The sequence below is a fragment of the Hemitrygon akajei genome, chromosome 6 (genome assembly GCF_048418815.1).
Source record: "Hemitrygon akajei chromosome 6, sHemAka1.3, whole genome shotgun sequence".
NCBI classification, from domain to species: domain Eukaryota; kingdom Metazoa; phylum Chordata; class Chondrichthyes; order Myliobatiformes; family Dasyatidae; genus Hemitrygon; species Hemitrygon akajei.
In genome coordinates, this window is record NC_133129.1 from 117,047,772 (window position 1) to 117,060,971 (window position 13,200).

General features: G+C 44.4%; 1 protein-coding gene across 3 annotated transcripts in view; it reads right to left on the minus strand.

Annotated features, from left to right (window-relative positions):
- The window catches only part of tspan4a (tetraspanin 4a), a 120,021-nt gene that overhangs the window by 16,896 nt on the left and 89,925 nt on the right, over positions 1–13,200 (minus strand). For all 3 annotated transcript variants that reach the window (XM_073049112.1, XM_073049111.1, XM_073049110.1), the window contains one exon: positions 1,948–2,049. In XM_073049112.1, coding sequence (XP_072905213.1) covers positions 1,948–2,049 — 102 coding nt within the window. The remainder of the gene's footprint in view (positions 1–1,947; positions 2,050–13,200) is intronic.

Sequence of the window (13,200 nt, forward strand, 5' to 3'; positions counted from 1 at the left end):
AAACGGGGATGGTGCCAAAGGATTGGCGTATTGCTCATGTGGTTCCATTGTTTAAAAAGAGTAAACCAAGCAATTATCGGCCTGTAAGTTTGACGTCAGTGGTGGGTAAATTAATGGAAAGTATTCTTAGAGATGGTATATATAATTATCTGGATAGACAGGGTCTGATTAGGCATTGTCAACATGGATTTGTGCGTGGAAGGTCATGTTTGACAAATCTTATTAAATTTTTTGAAGAGGTTACGAGGAAAGTTGAGGAGGGTAAAGCAGTGGATGTTGTCTATATGGACTTCAGTAAGGCCTTTGACAAGGTTCCACACGGAAGGTTAGTTAGGAAGGTTCAATCATTAGGTATTAATATTGAAGTAGTAAAATGGATTCAACAGTGGCTGGATGGGAGATGCCAGAGAGTAGTGGTGGATAACTGTTTGTCAGGTTGGAGGCCGGTGACTAGTGGTGTGCCTCAGAGATCTGTACTGGGTCCAATGTTGTTTATCATATACATTAATGATCTGGATGATGGGGTGGTAAATTGGATTAGTAAGTCTGCAGATGATACTAAGATAGGTGGCGTTGTGGATAATGAAGTAGGTTTTCAAAGCTTGCAGAGAGATTTAGGCCAATTAGAAGAGTGGGATGAAAGATGGCAGATGGAGTTTAATGCTGATAAGTGTGAGGTGCTACATTTTGGTAGAAATAATCAAAATAGGACATACATGGTAAATGGTAGGGCATTGAGGAATGCAGTAGAACAGAGTGATCTAGGAATAATGGTGCATAGTTCCCTGAAGGTGGAATCTCATGTGGATAGGGTGGTGAAGAAAGCTTTTGGTATGCTGGCCTTTATAAATCAGAGCATTGAGTATAGGAGTTGGGATGTAATGTTAAAATTGTACAAGGCATTGGTAAGGCCACATTTGGAGTATTGTGTACAGTTCTGGTCACCGAATTATAGGAAAGATGTCAACAAAATAGAGAGAGTACAGAGAAGATTTACTAGAATGTTACCTGGGTTTCAGCACCTAAGTTACAGGGAAAGATTGAACAAGTTAGGTCTTTATTCTTTGGAGTGTAGAAGGTTGAGGAGGGACTTGATAGAGGTATTTAAAATTATGAGGGGGATAGATAGAGTTGACGTGGATAGGCTTTTTCCATTGAGAGTAGGGGAGATTCAAACAAGAGGACATGAGTTGAGAGTTAGGGGGCAAAAGTTTAGGGATAACACGAGGGGGAACTTTTTTACTCAGAGAGTGATAGCTGTGTGGAACGAGCTTCCAGTAGAAGTGGTAGACGCAGGTTCGATATTGTCATTTAAAGTAAAATTGGATAGGTATATGGACAGGAAAGGAACGTAGGGTTATGGGCTGAGTGCGGGTTGGTGGGACTAGGTGAGAGTAAGCGCTCAGCGCGGTCTAGAAGGGCCGAGATGGCCTGTTTCCATGCTGTAATTTTTATATGGTTATATATGGCACCATTCCTATAATGGGGTGATCAAATACTCCAGATGTGGCCTTACTGGTGTCTTTGACAACTGCACATAACATCAAACCTCATTACTCAGTGCTCTGACTGATGAAAGCCAACTTCTTCTCCAACCTGTAACATCACTTTCCGAAGAGTTCTAAGAGGACTGATCGGGGAGTTCTGAATCAAACTGCAGTCTCTGGCGTAAACCTCACCATCCAACCTGCTGATGGAGTGAAGCTCACTAATGTGAGCTGAAAGTGGTTCCCAGCCTGGGGTCCACAGACCCTCCATGGCATAAAAAAGGGTGGGACAGAGCCCTCAGTCAGTATTAACCTGTGTTTCAGACTAGCACCCACTCAGAAGTACACTGAGATTTGATTCACACAACATAAGGCCCTCTCTGCTGGCAACCAAGTAGAGGGGTGTCAATCAGAAAGGATTTCGACCCCCTCACTGCTGTGCAGAGTAGGTGGTACCTACATCTGTTTGTATGATGCTCCAGGCATTAGTGAGGCCAATGTTCCCATCTGTTCCGAACAGCTGAAGCCCATCCTTCAGGTCTTCACGGGCGTAAGTGTCGATCTGAAGACGACAGGAGAGAGGCTTGTGTTAGCAGAGTTTTGATCCAGGGTGAAGTTGTGGATTTGTGAGAGACTGGGGCGGACTGCTGTGCATGGATATTGAGTCAGAATCAAACGGTACAGGAACGGGCCAAAGGGCCACCATATCCTTGTTGACCTTTGTGTTAATCTACAGTACACTAACCACATTTCCCTGTTCTAGGCTCATGCCTTTTTATACATTGTCACGTGCACAAGTACAATCAAAAACCTTCTTGCAGTGCATGAGTGCACACCACACACATAATAAATTATATATAAATTAAACAAGACATTAATGCAAAAAATATAACCACAGACTTGTGCAAGAGGTGGTCTGTAGTGTTCTGTTACTGAGGTGGGGTTAGGGTTGTACAGGTCAGTTTAAAAACCTGATAATTAGGTAATTAGCTGTTCCTGAACCTGGTGACGTAGGACTTCAGGCTCCTGATGGTAGCAGTGAGAAGAGGGAATGACTCGGATGGTGGGCACGTAAATTTCCTCTTAACAACGAACTACGAAATTACATCAATGATCTTCAGATCTGATATATGATGGTTAAATGTGGAGCAGTAAAGCGTGGCACCTTTAAAGGCCAACGCCATGGCTGAAACACGGCAGGAGAGGCGGATTTCAAACCAGGTTGAAGCAGAGAGGGTTGATACTTCCTCCACCCAGCGAATGTACACTCACTGACGACCTCGGGGGAAGGCTGCTGTATCAGCGGCAGATCTCGATTGTTTGTTGCATTGATACCTGGTTAAATGCAGATACACCAGATGCAATACAACCAGAAGGTTTTACAATTTTCAGAATGGATCAAACCATGAACTCTGTTGAGGAAAAAGGTAGCAACGTGTGCATTTTAGTCAATTCTGGTTGGTGTATGAACATTAGGGTTATGTCGACCTCTTGATCCCCCAACTTAGAACAACTAACGATTAAATGCAGGCCTTTCTACTTGCCTCAGGAGTTTTCGTCTGTGATTCTGACCACAGTTCATATACCACTAGGAGCTGATTTTAAAGAACACTCGTGAAACTGCATGATGTTGTCTGTATACAAGAAACAGCCCATCCCGATGCATTTCAAATCATAGTCAGTGACTTTAACCAAGCCTGTTTGAAGAAAACCCTCCTCAATTATCACCAGTAGATAACCTATTGCACCAGTGGTCCCAACACACTAGACCACTGCTACACTACTGCAGACCAGACTTTGTCAAATCCAACCATTTAGCTGTACTCCTACTAGCTGTACACAAACAGAGCCTATAGAGCAAGGCTCCAGAGATCAAGACAAACAAGAGGTGGTTGCAGAAAGCAGAGAACAGTTACAGGACCGCCTCAAGTCAGTGGACTGGGCTGTGTTCAAGAACTGATCTGAGGGCCTGAACGACTACACCAGGGTTGTTATTAAAACAGCTGTGGATGAGAGTGTCCCCATGAAACCATTCAGGGTCTTCCCCAATCAGAAGCCCTGGATGAACAATGAAATCTGGAATCTGCTGAGAGCCAAGTCAGAGGCATTCAAGTCTGGCGATCAAGAATGCTACAAGAGGTGCAGGTATGGTCTCCGGAAAGCATCTCTCGGGTGAAATGGAGACTCTGGACTAGACTGGAAACAACGAGGGACTCTCAACAGCTGTGGCAGGGTTTGAATGCCATAACCTCCTTACAAGGTTAAATCTTGTGACAAAAGGGGCAGCAAAGCTTCGCTTCCAGGTGAGCTCAATCCTCCCATGCTCACTTTGACCACCAGAACAGGGAGGAACCATCGCACACCCCCCTGTCTCCCGGTGATCTTTTGGTCTCAGTATCTGAAGATGACATGCAGACTGCCTTCAAGAGAGTGAGTCCAAGAAAAGCATCCGGTCTGGATGGAGTACCTGGCCGAGTACTGAAGATCTGTGCTGACCAACTGGCTGGTGTCTTCATGGATATCTTCATCCTCTCACTCCAACAGTGTGTGGTACCCACCTGCTTCAAGCAGGCTTCAGTCGTACTGGTGCCCAAGAAAAACATGGTAACCTGTCTCAATGACTGTCGCCCAGTGGCAATTACATCCACAACGATGAAATGTTTTGAGAGGCTGGTGTTGAAGCATATCAGCTCCTGTCTGAGTGGTGACTTGGATCCACTCTGATTCGCCTACTGAAGCAACAGGTCTACAGCAGACGCCATCTTGTTGGCTCTTCACACAACCCTGGAACATCTGGACAATAAAGATGCATACAGCTCTTTATCGATAACAGCTCAGTATTTAACACCATCATCCCCTCAAAACTAATCAGTAAACTCCAAGACCTGGGACCAATACAATCCCACTGTTCAACTGGATCCTGGATTTCCTCTCTTGTAGACCCCAGTCAGTTTAGAATGGTAAAAACATCTCATCTACAATCTCTGTCTGCACAGGGGCACCACAGTGATGTGTCTTTAGCCCCCTGCTCTACTCGCTTTACACCTGTGTCTGTGTGGCTAAGTACTGCTCCAACACCGTATACAAGTTTGCTGACAACACCACAGTTGTGGGCCGTATCAAAGGTGATGATGAATCAGCATACAGGAGGGAGATTGAAAACGTAGCTGAGAGGTGTAATAACAACTACCTCTCACTCAATGTCAGTAAGATCAAGGAACAGATTGTAGACTTCAGGAGAGGGGAATCAGAGGTCTATGAGCCAGTAATCATTGGAGTATCAGAGGTGGAGAGGGTCAGTAACTTTAAACTCCTGGCTGTCACTATCTCAGAGGGCCTGTCATATAAGTACAATTGTGAAGAGAGCACGATAGTCCCTCTGCTTCCTCAGGAGTCTGCGGAATTTGGCATGTCATCAAAAACCTTGGCAAACTTCTATAGATGCGTAGTGGAAAGCGTGCTGACTGGCTGTATGGGAACACCAATAGCTTTGAGTGGAAAATCCTCCAAAAGGTAGTGGATTTGACCCAGTACATCACGGGTAAAGCCCTCACAACCACTGAGCTCATCTACATGAAATATTGCCGTAGAAAAGCGGCGTCCATCATCAAAGATCCTCACCACCCATGCCCTTTTCTCGTAGCTGCCGTCAGGCAGAAGGTATAGGAACCTCAGGACTCACACCACCAGCTTCAAGAACAGTTACTACCCTCAACCATCATGCTCTTGAACAAAAGGGGATAACTACACCCATTTAAGAACTCTTTTATCTTGTTATTTTATGCTCGTTATTTATTTATATCTGTATTTGCACAGTTTGTTTACATTTGCAGTTCCTGATGTTTACAGCTTACAGTTACTGTTCTATAGATTTGCTAAGTATGCCCACAGAAAAAAATCTCAGGGTTGTATGTGGTGATATGTAAGTACTCTGATAATAAATTTTACTGTAAACTTTGAACTTGCAGACTCTGAGCTGCAATCTCACTCACATCTCTTGAACTGTTCAGAGATTGGGACTGGGAGCACTGTGATGTCGCCCTCACTATCAGAGAGAATAAGGGAGATTAACTTTGTCAACTACCATCTACACCGACCAGTACTAAATAAAATAATCTGTGACCGTGAGAACCCTCTCACGACTGCTCATGCAAGGTCACGTTGCACAGGACACTGGAAATTGGAGGGAGCCTCGCAGCTGCCAGGGTTTCAAAATCAGGGTCATTTCTTCGGCAGTTTGAACGGGGCACGACTGCACAAGCGCGTGAAAGTAGGTCCGTGAGGCAGCGGCAGAATTTAAAAAGCGAGCAGATTAATGGAGTGGGAGACAGAGTAGGAAGGCTTTGGCTTGAGAGGCTGAGGACGAGCTCCACGCCAAGTGAGGTAAGGCCGGGTCAGCACCTTTAATTAATCTAATTAGCTTAGGAGTAGGTAATGGAGGCAGCAGTTAGGGCAGTCGAGTGCTCCGTTTGCAGTATGTGGGAAGTCTGGGACAACACAACTTTCCCTGATGACTACACCTGCAAAAGGTGCATCCAGCTGCAGCTCCTGACAAACCAAGTTAGGGAACTGGAGCTGGAACTGGATGAACTTCAGATCATTCGGGAGGCAGAGGCAGAAATAGACAGGAGTTTCAGGGAGATAGTCACCCCTAGGAGTCAGGAGACAGGCAGCTGGGTGACTGTCAGGAGAGAGAAGGGGATTAGACAGAATGAGCAGAGCACCCCTGTGGCCGTTCCCATCAATAATAAGTAAACCGTTTTGGATACTGTTGGTGGGGACGACCTACCAGGGACAACTTGCAGTGGTTGCGTCTCTGGCACCGAGACTGGACCCTCAGCTCGGAAGGGAAGGAGGGAAAAGAGGAGAGCAGTAGTGATAGGGGATTCGATAGTTAGGGGGACAGATAGGAGGTTCTGTGGAAGAGATCGAGAATCCCGAATGGTCTGTTGCCTCCCTGGTGCCAGGGTCTGTGATATCTCGGATCGAGTTCTCAGTATTCTCAAGAGGGAGGGTGAGCAGCCGGATGTTGTGGTCCATGTAGGGAACAATGACGTGGGTAGGAAGAGAGAGGAGGTACTGAAAGGTGAGTTTAGGCACTTAGGCGTCAAGTTAAAGGACAGGACCTCCAGGATAGCAATCTCAAGATTGCTACTAGTGCCACGTGCAGGTGGGTTTAGAAATAGTAAGATAGTGCAGATCAACAAAAGATTATAAAGATTAATACGTGGCTGAGAGGATGGTGCAGGAGGGAGGGCTTCAGGTTTGTAGATAATTGGGCTTTGTTCCAGGGAAGGTGGGATCTGTTCCGAAGGGACGGTTTACACCTGAACTGGAGCGGTACTAACATTCTTGCAGGGAAGTTTGCTAGTGCTTCTTGGGGGGGGTTTAAACTAAATTTGCAGGGGGCGGGGATCCAGAATGTGAGAGAGGATAGCGAGAGGAAGAATAAAGGACAGGTGGGGACTACACGGTTCCGGAATATTAAGTGTGTAGTAGAGGAAGGTGGGGCGGAACAAGTGATAAGGAGGACTCGTGTACAGAGGGATGGTCTGACGGAACATGGAGTTAAATGTGTTGAAAGAATAAGTAAATGTAGGAAGGACAGCAAAATTCTAGGGGCGTATAGCCCGATGGGAGTTCGGGGAGCTGGGTTAAGCACAATAGGCAGCGATTCAAACAGAGAGAGGAAAAATGGGCTAAAAATTCTATATCTGAACGCACAAAGTGTCAGAAATAAGGTGGATGAGCTTGAAGCCCAGGTGTGAATGGGTAACTATTATGTTGTTGGGATAACGGAGACATGGCTGCAGGGAGATCAGACCTGGGAAATGAATGTACAAGGGTATATGTGCTATCGTAGGGACAGAAATGTGGGCAGAGGGGGTGGGGTGGCCCTGTTGGTGAGGAATGAGATTCAGTCCTTTGCAAGGGGGGACATAGGGTCAGGAGAAGTAGAGTCTGTGTGGATAGAACTGAGGAACAGTAAGGGCAAAAGGACCCTAATGGGTGTTGTCTACAGGCCACCAAACAGTAGCATGGATATTGGGTGCAAGTTGAATAGGGAGTTAACATTGGCATGTGGCAAAGGTAATGTCGCAGTAGTTATGGGGGATTTCAACATGCAGGTGAACTGGGAGAATCAGGTTGGTGCTGGACCACAGGATAGGGAGTTTGTAGAGTGCCTACGGGATGCATTCTTGGAACAGCTTGTACGAGAGCCGACCAGGGACAAGACTATTCTGGATTTAGTGTTATGTAATGAACAGGATTTGATAAGCGATCTCGCAGTAAAGGAGCCATTAGGAGGTAGTGATCATAATATGATAAGTTTTTATCTGCAATTTGAGAAGGATAAGGGCAGCTCGGAGGTGTCAGTGTTGCAGATGAACAGGGGAAACTATGGAGCCATGAGGGAGGAGCTGGCCAAAGTTGACTGGTCGGATAGCCTAGCAGAAAAGACAGTGGAACAGCAATGGCAGGTATTCTTGGGAATAATGCACAAGGTGCAAAATCAGTTCATGCCCCAGAGAAGGAAGAATTCAAAGGGGGGAAAGGGGCCACAGTGGTTGACAAAGGAAGTCAGAGATTGCATAGCATTAAAAAAAAGGAAGTATGACAGAGCTAAGGTGAGTGGAAGGACAGATGATTGGGAAGTTTTTAAGGAACAACAGATCTTAACTAAAAAGACAATACGGGGAGAAAAAATGAGGTACGAACGTAAGCTAGCCAGGAATATAAAGGAAGATAGCAAAAGCTTTTTTAGGTATGTGAAGAGAAAGAAGATAGTTAAGAACAATGATGGGCCCTTGAAGAATGAATTAGGTGAAATTGTTATGGGAAACAGAGAAATGGCAGAAGAATTTAATGAGTACTTTAGATCTGTTTTCACTAAGGAAGACACAAACAATCTCCCAGATGTATGGATGGGTCAAGGACATAGGGTAACAGAGGAAATGAAACAGATTGACATTAGGAAGGAAACGGTGATGAGAAGACTGATGGGACTGAAGGCTGACAAATCCCCAGGTCCAGATGGTCTGCATCCTAGGGTACTAAAGGAGGTGGCCCTGGAAATTGCGGATGCATTGGTAATCATTTTCCAATGTTCCTTAGATTCAGGATCAGTTCCTGAGGATTGGAGAATGGCTAATGTTATCCCACTTTTTAAGAAAGGAGGGAGGGAGAAAACAGAGAACTATCGACCTGTCAGCCTGACATCGATGGTGGGGAAGATGCTAGAGTCCATTATTAAGGATGAAATAGTGGCATATCTAGATAGCAGTGATAGGATTGGGCCGAGCCAGCATGGATTTACCAAGGGTAAATCATGCTTGACTAATCTGTTGGAGTTTTTCGAGGATGTAACCAGGAAGTTAGACGGGGGAGATCCAGTGGATGTAGTGTACCTCGATTTTCAGAAGGCATTTGATAAGGTCCCACATAGGAGATTGGTGGGTAAAATCAAAGCTCAGGGCATCGGGGGGAAGACATTGACATGGATAGAAAACTGGTTGGCAGATAGAAAGCAAAGGGTAGCGGTGAATGGGTGTTTCTCGGAATGGCAGGTGGTGACTAGTGGGGTGCCACAGGGCTCGGTATTGGGACCACAGCTGTTTACAATTTACGTCAACGATTTAGATGAAGGCATTGAAAATAACATCAGCAAATTTGCTGATGATACTAAGCTGGGTGGCAGTGTGACATGTGATGAGGATGTTAGGAGAATTCAGGGTGACTTGGATAGGCTGGGTGAGTGGGCAGATACTTGGCAGATGACGTTTAATGTGAATAAGTGTGAGGTTATCCACTTTGGGAGTAAGAACAGGAAGGCAGATTATTATCTGAACGGTGTAGAGTTAGGTAAGGGAGAAATACAAAGAGATCTAGGAGTCCTTGTTCATCAGTCACTGAAGGTGAATGAGCAAGTGCAGCAGGCAGTGAAGAAGGCTAATGGAATGTTGGCCTTTATTACAAAGGGAATTGAGTACAAGAGCAAGGAAATCCTCTCGCATTTGTACAGAGCCCTGGTGAGACCACACCTGGAGTATTGTGTACAGTTTTGGTCTCCAGGGTTAAGGAAGGACATCCTGGCTGTAGAGGAAGTGCAGTGTAGATTCACGAGGTTAATTCCTGGGATGTCTGGACTGTCTTACGCAGAGAGGTTAGAGAGACTGGGCTTGTACACGCTGGAATTAAGGAGATTGAGAGGGAATCTGATTGAAACATATAAGATTATTATATGGACAAGATAGAGGCAGGAAATATGATCCAGATGCTGGGAGAGTCCAGTACCAGAGGGCATGGTTTGAGAATAAGGGGTAGGTCATTTAGGACAGAGTTAAGGAAAAACTTCTTCTCCCAGAGAGTTGTGGGGGTCTGGAATGCACTGCCTCGGAAAGTAGTGGAGGCCAATTCTCTGGATGCTTTCAAGAAGGAGCTAGATAGGTATCTTATGGATAGGGGAATCAAGGGATATGGGGACAAGGCAGGAACCGGGTATTGATAGTAGTTGATCAGCCATGATCTCAAAATGGCGGAGCAGGCGCGAAGGGCCGAATGGTCTACTTCTGCACCTATTGTTTATTGTCTATAACACATGGCTGAAGACATGGTGCAGGAGGGAGGGCTTCAGATTTATAGATAATTGGGAGTTTTCCAGGGAAGGTGGGACCTGTTCTGGTAGGACGGTTTACATCTGAACTGGAGGGGGACAAATGTTCTTGCGGGTAGGTTTACTAGAGAGGCTCTAGTGGATTTAAACTAAATACAAGGGGGGGGGGGGGAGGGGAACCAGAGTGTAGGAATAGATGTATGGGAGAAGGAAGAAAAAGAAGATAGTAAAGTTGTTTGCATCGTTAGGGATAAACAGAGAGTAAGAGGTGGAGAACTTCTTAAATGCATTTATTTTAATGCTAGGAGCATTGTAAGAAAGGTGGATGAGCTTAGAGCATGGATTGATACCTGGAAATATGATGTTGTAGCTATTAGTGAAACATGGTTGCAGGAGGGGTGTGATTGGCAACTAAATATTCCTGGATTTCGTTGCTTCAGGTGTGATAGAATCGGAGGGACAAGAGGGGGAGGTGTTGCATTGCTTGTCAGAGAAAATATTACAGTGATGCTTTGGCAGGATAGATTAGAGGGCTCGTCTAGGGAGACTATTTAGGTGGAAATGAGGAATGTGAAAGGTGTAGTAACACTTATAGGGGTGTATTATAGACCACCTAATGGGGAGCAAGAATTGGAGGAGCAAATTTGTAAGGAGATAGCAGATATGTGTAGTAAGCACAGGATTGTGATTGTGGGAGATTTTGATTTTCCACACATAGACTGGGAAGCCCATTCTGTAAAAGGGCTGGATGATTAGGAGTTTGTAAAATATGTGCAGGGTAGTTTTTTGCAGCAATACATAGAGGTACCAACTAGAGAAGGAGCAGTGTTGGATCTCCTGTTAGGGAATGAGATAGGTCAGGTGACGGAGGTATGTGTTGGGGAGCACTTCAGGTCCAGTGATCACAATACCATCAGTTTCAATATAACTATGGAGAAGGATAGGACTGGACCCACGGTTGAGATTTTTGATTGGAGAAAGGCTAACTTTGAGGAGATGCGAAAGGATTTAGAAAGAGTGGATTGGGACAATTTGCTTTATGGGAAGGGTGTAATAGAGAAATGGAGGTCATTTAAAGGTGAAATTTTGAGGGTACAGAATCTTTATGTTCCTGTTAGGTTGAAAGGAAAGGTTAAAAGTTTGAGAGAGCCATGGTTTTCAAGGGATATTGGAAACTTGGTTTGGAAAAAGAGAGATATCTACAATAAATATAGGCAGCATGGAGTAAATGAGGTGCTCGAGGAATATAAAGAATGTAAAAAGACTCTTAAGAAAGAAATTAGAAAAGCTAAAAGAAGATACAAGGTTGCTTTGGCAAGTAAGGTGAAAATAAATCCGAAGGGTTTCTACAGTTATATTAATAGCAAAAGGATAGTGAGGGATAAAATTGGTCCCTTAGAGAATCAGAGTGGACAGCTATGTGTGGAGCCAAAAGAGATGGGGGAGATTTTGAACAACTTCTTGTCTTCGGTATTCACTAAGGAGAAGGATTTGGAATTGTGTAAGGTAAGGGAAACAAATAAGGAAGTTATGGAAACTATGATGATTAAAGAAGAGAAAGTACTGGGGCTTTTAAGGGATATAAAAGTGAATAAGTCTCCAGATCCTGACTGGATATTCCCTAGGACCTTGAGGGAAGTTAGTGTAGAAATAGCAGGGGCTCTGACAGAAATATTTCAAATGTCATTAGAAACGGGGATGGTGCCGGAGGATTGGCGTATTGCTCATTTTGTTCCATTGTTTAAAAAGGGTTCTAAGAGTAAACCTAGCAATTATAGGCCTGTAAGTTTGATGTCGGTGGTGGGTAAATTAATGGAAAGTATTCTTAGAGATGGTATATATAATTATCTGCATAGACAGGGTCTGATTAGGAACAGTCAACATGGATTTGTGTGTGGAAGGTCATGTTTGATAAATCTTATTGAATTTTTTGAAGAGGTTACTAAGAAAGTTGACGAGGGTAAAGCAGTGGATGTTGTCTATATGGACTTCAGAAAGGCCTTTGACAAGGTTCCACACGGAAGGTTAGTTAGGAAGGTTCAATCGTTAGGTATTAATATTGAAGTAGTAAAATGGATTCAACAGTGGCTGGATGGGAGATGCCAGAGAGTAGTGGTGGATAACTGTTTGTCAGGTTGGAGGCCGGTGACTAGTGGTGTGCTTCAGAGATCTGTACTGGGTCCAATGTTGTTTGTCATATACATTAATGATCTGGATGATGGGGTGGTAAATTGGATTACTAAGTATGCAGATGATACTAAGATAGGTGGCGTTGTGGATAATGAAGTAGGTTTTCAAAGCTTGCAGAGAGATTTAGGCCAATTAGAAGAGTGGGCTGAAAGATGGCAGATGGAGTTTAATGCTGATAAGTGTGAGGTGCTACATTTTGGTAGAAATAATCAAAATAGGACATACATGGTAAATGGTAGGGCATTGAGGAAGGCAGCAGAACAGAATGATCTAGGAATAATGGTGCATAGTTCCCTGAAGGTGGAATCTCATGTGGATAGGGTGGTGAAGAAAGCTTTTGGTATGCTGGTCTTTATAAGTCAAAGTATAGGAGTATAGGAGTTGTGATGTAATGTTAAAATTGTACAAGGCATTGATGAGGCCACATTTGGAGTATTGTGTACAGTTCTGGTCACTGAATTATAGGAAAGATGTCAACAAAATAGAGAGAGTACAGAGAAGATTTACTAGAATGTTACCTGGGTTCCAGCACCTAAGTTACAAAGAAAGGTTGAACAAGTGAGGTCTTTATTATTTGGAGCATAGAAGGTTGAGGGGGGTACTTGATAGAGGTACTTATGAGGGGGATAGATAGAGTTGATAAGGATAGGCTTTTTCCATTCAGAGTAGGGGAGATTCAAACAAGAGGACATGAGTTGAGACTTAGGGGGCAGAAGTTTAAGGGTAACACGAGGGGGAATTTCTTTACTCAGAGAGTGGTAACTGTGTGGAATGAGCTTCCAGTAGAAGTGGTAGAGGCAGGTTCGGTATTGTAATTTAAAGTAAAATTGGATAGGTATATGGACAGGAAAGGAATGGAGGGTTAGGTGCTGAGTGCAGGTTGGTGGGACTAGGTGAGAGTAAGCGTTC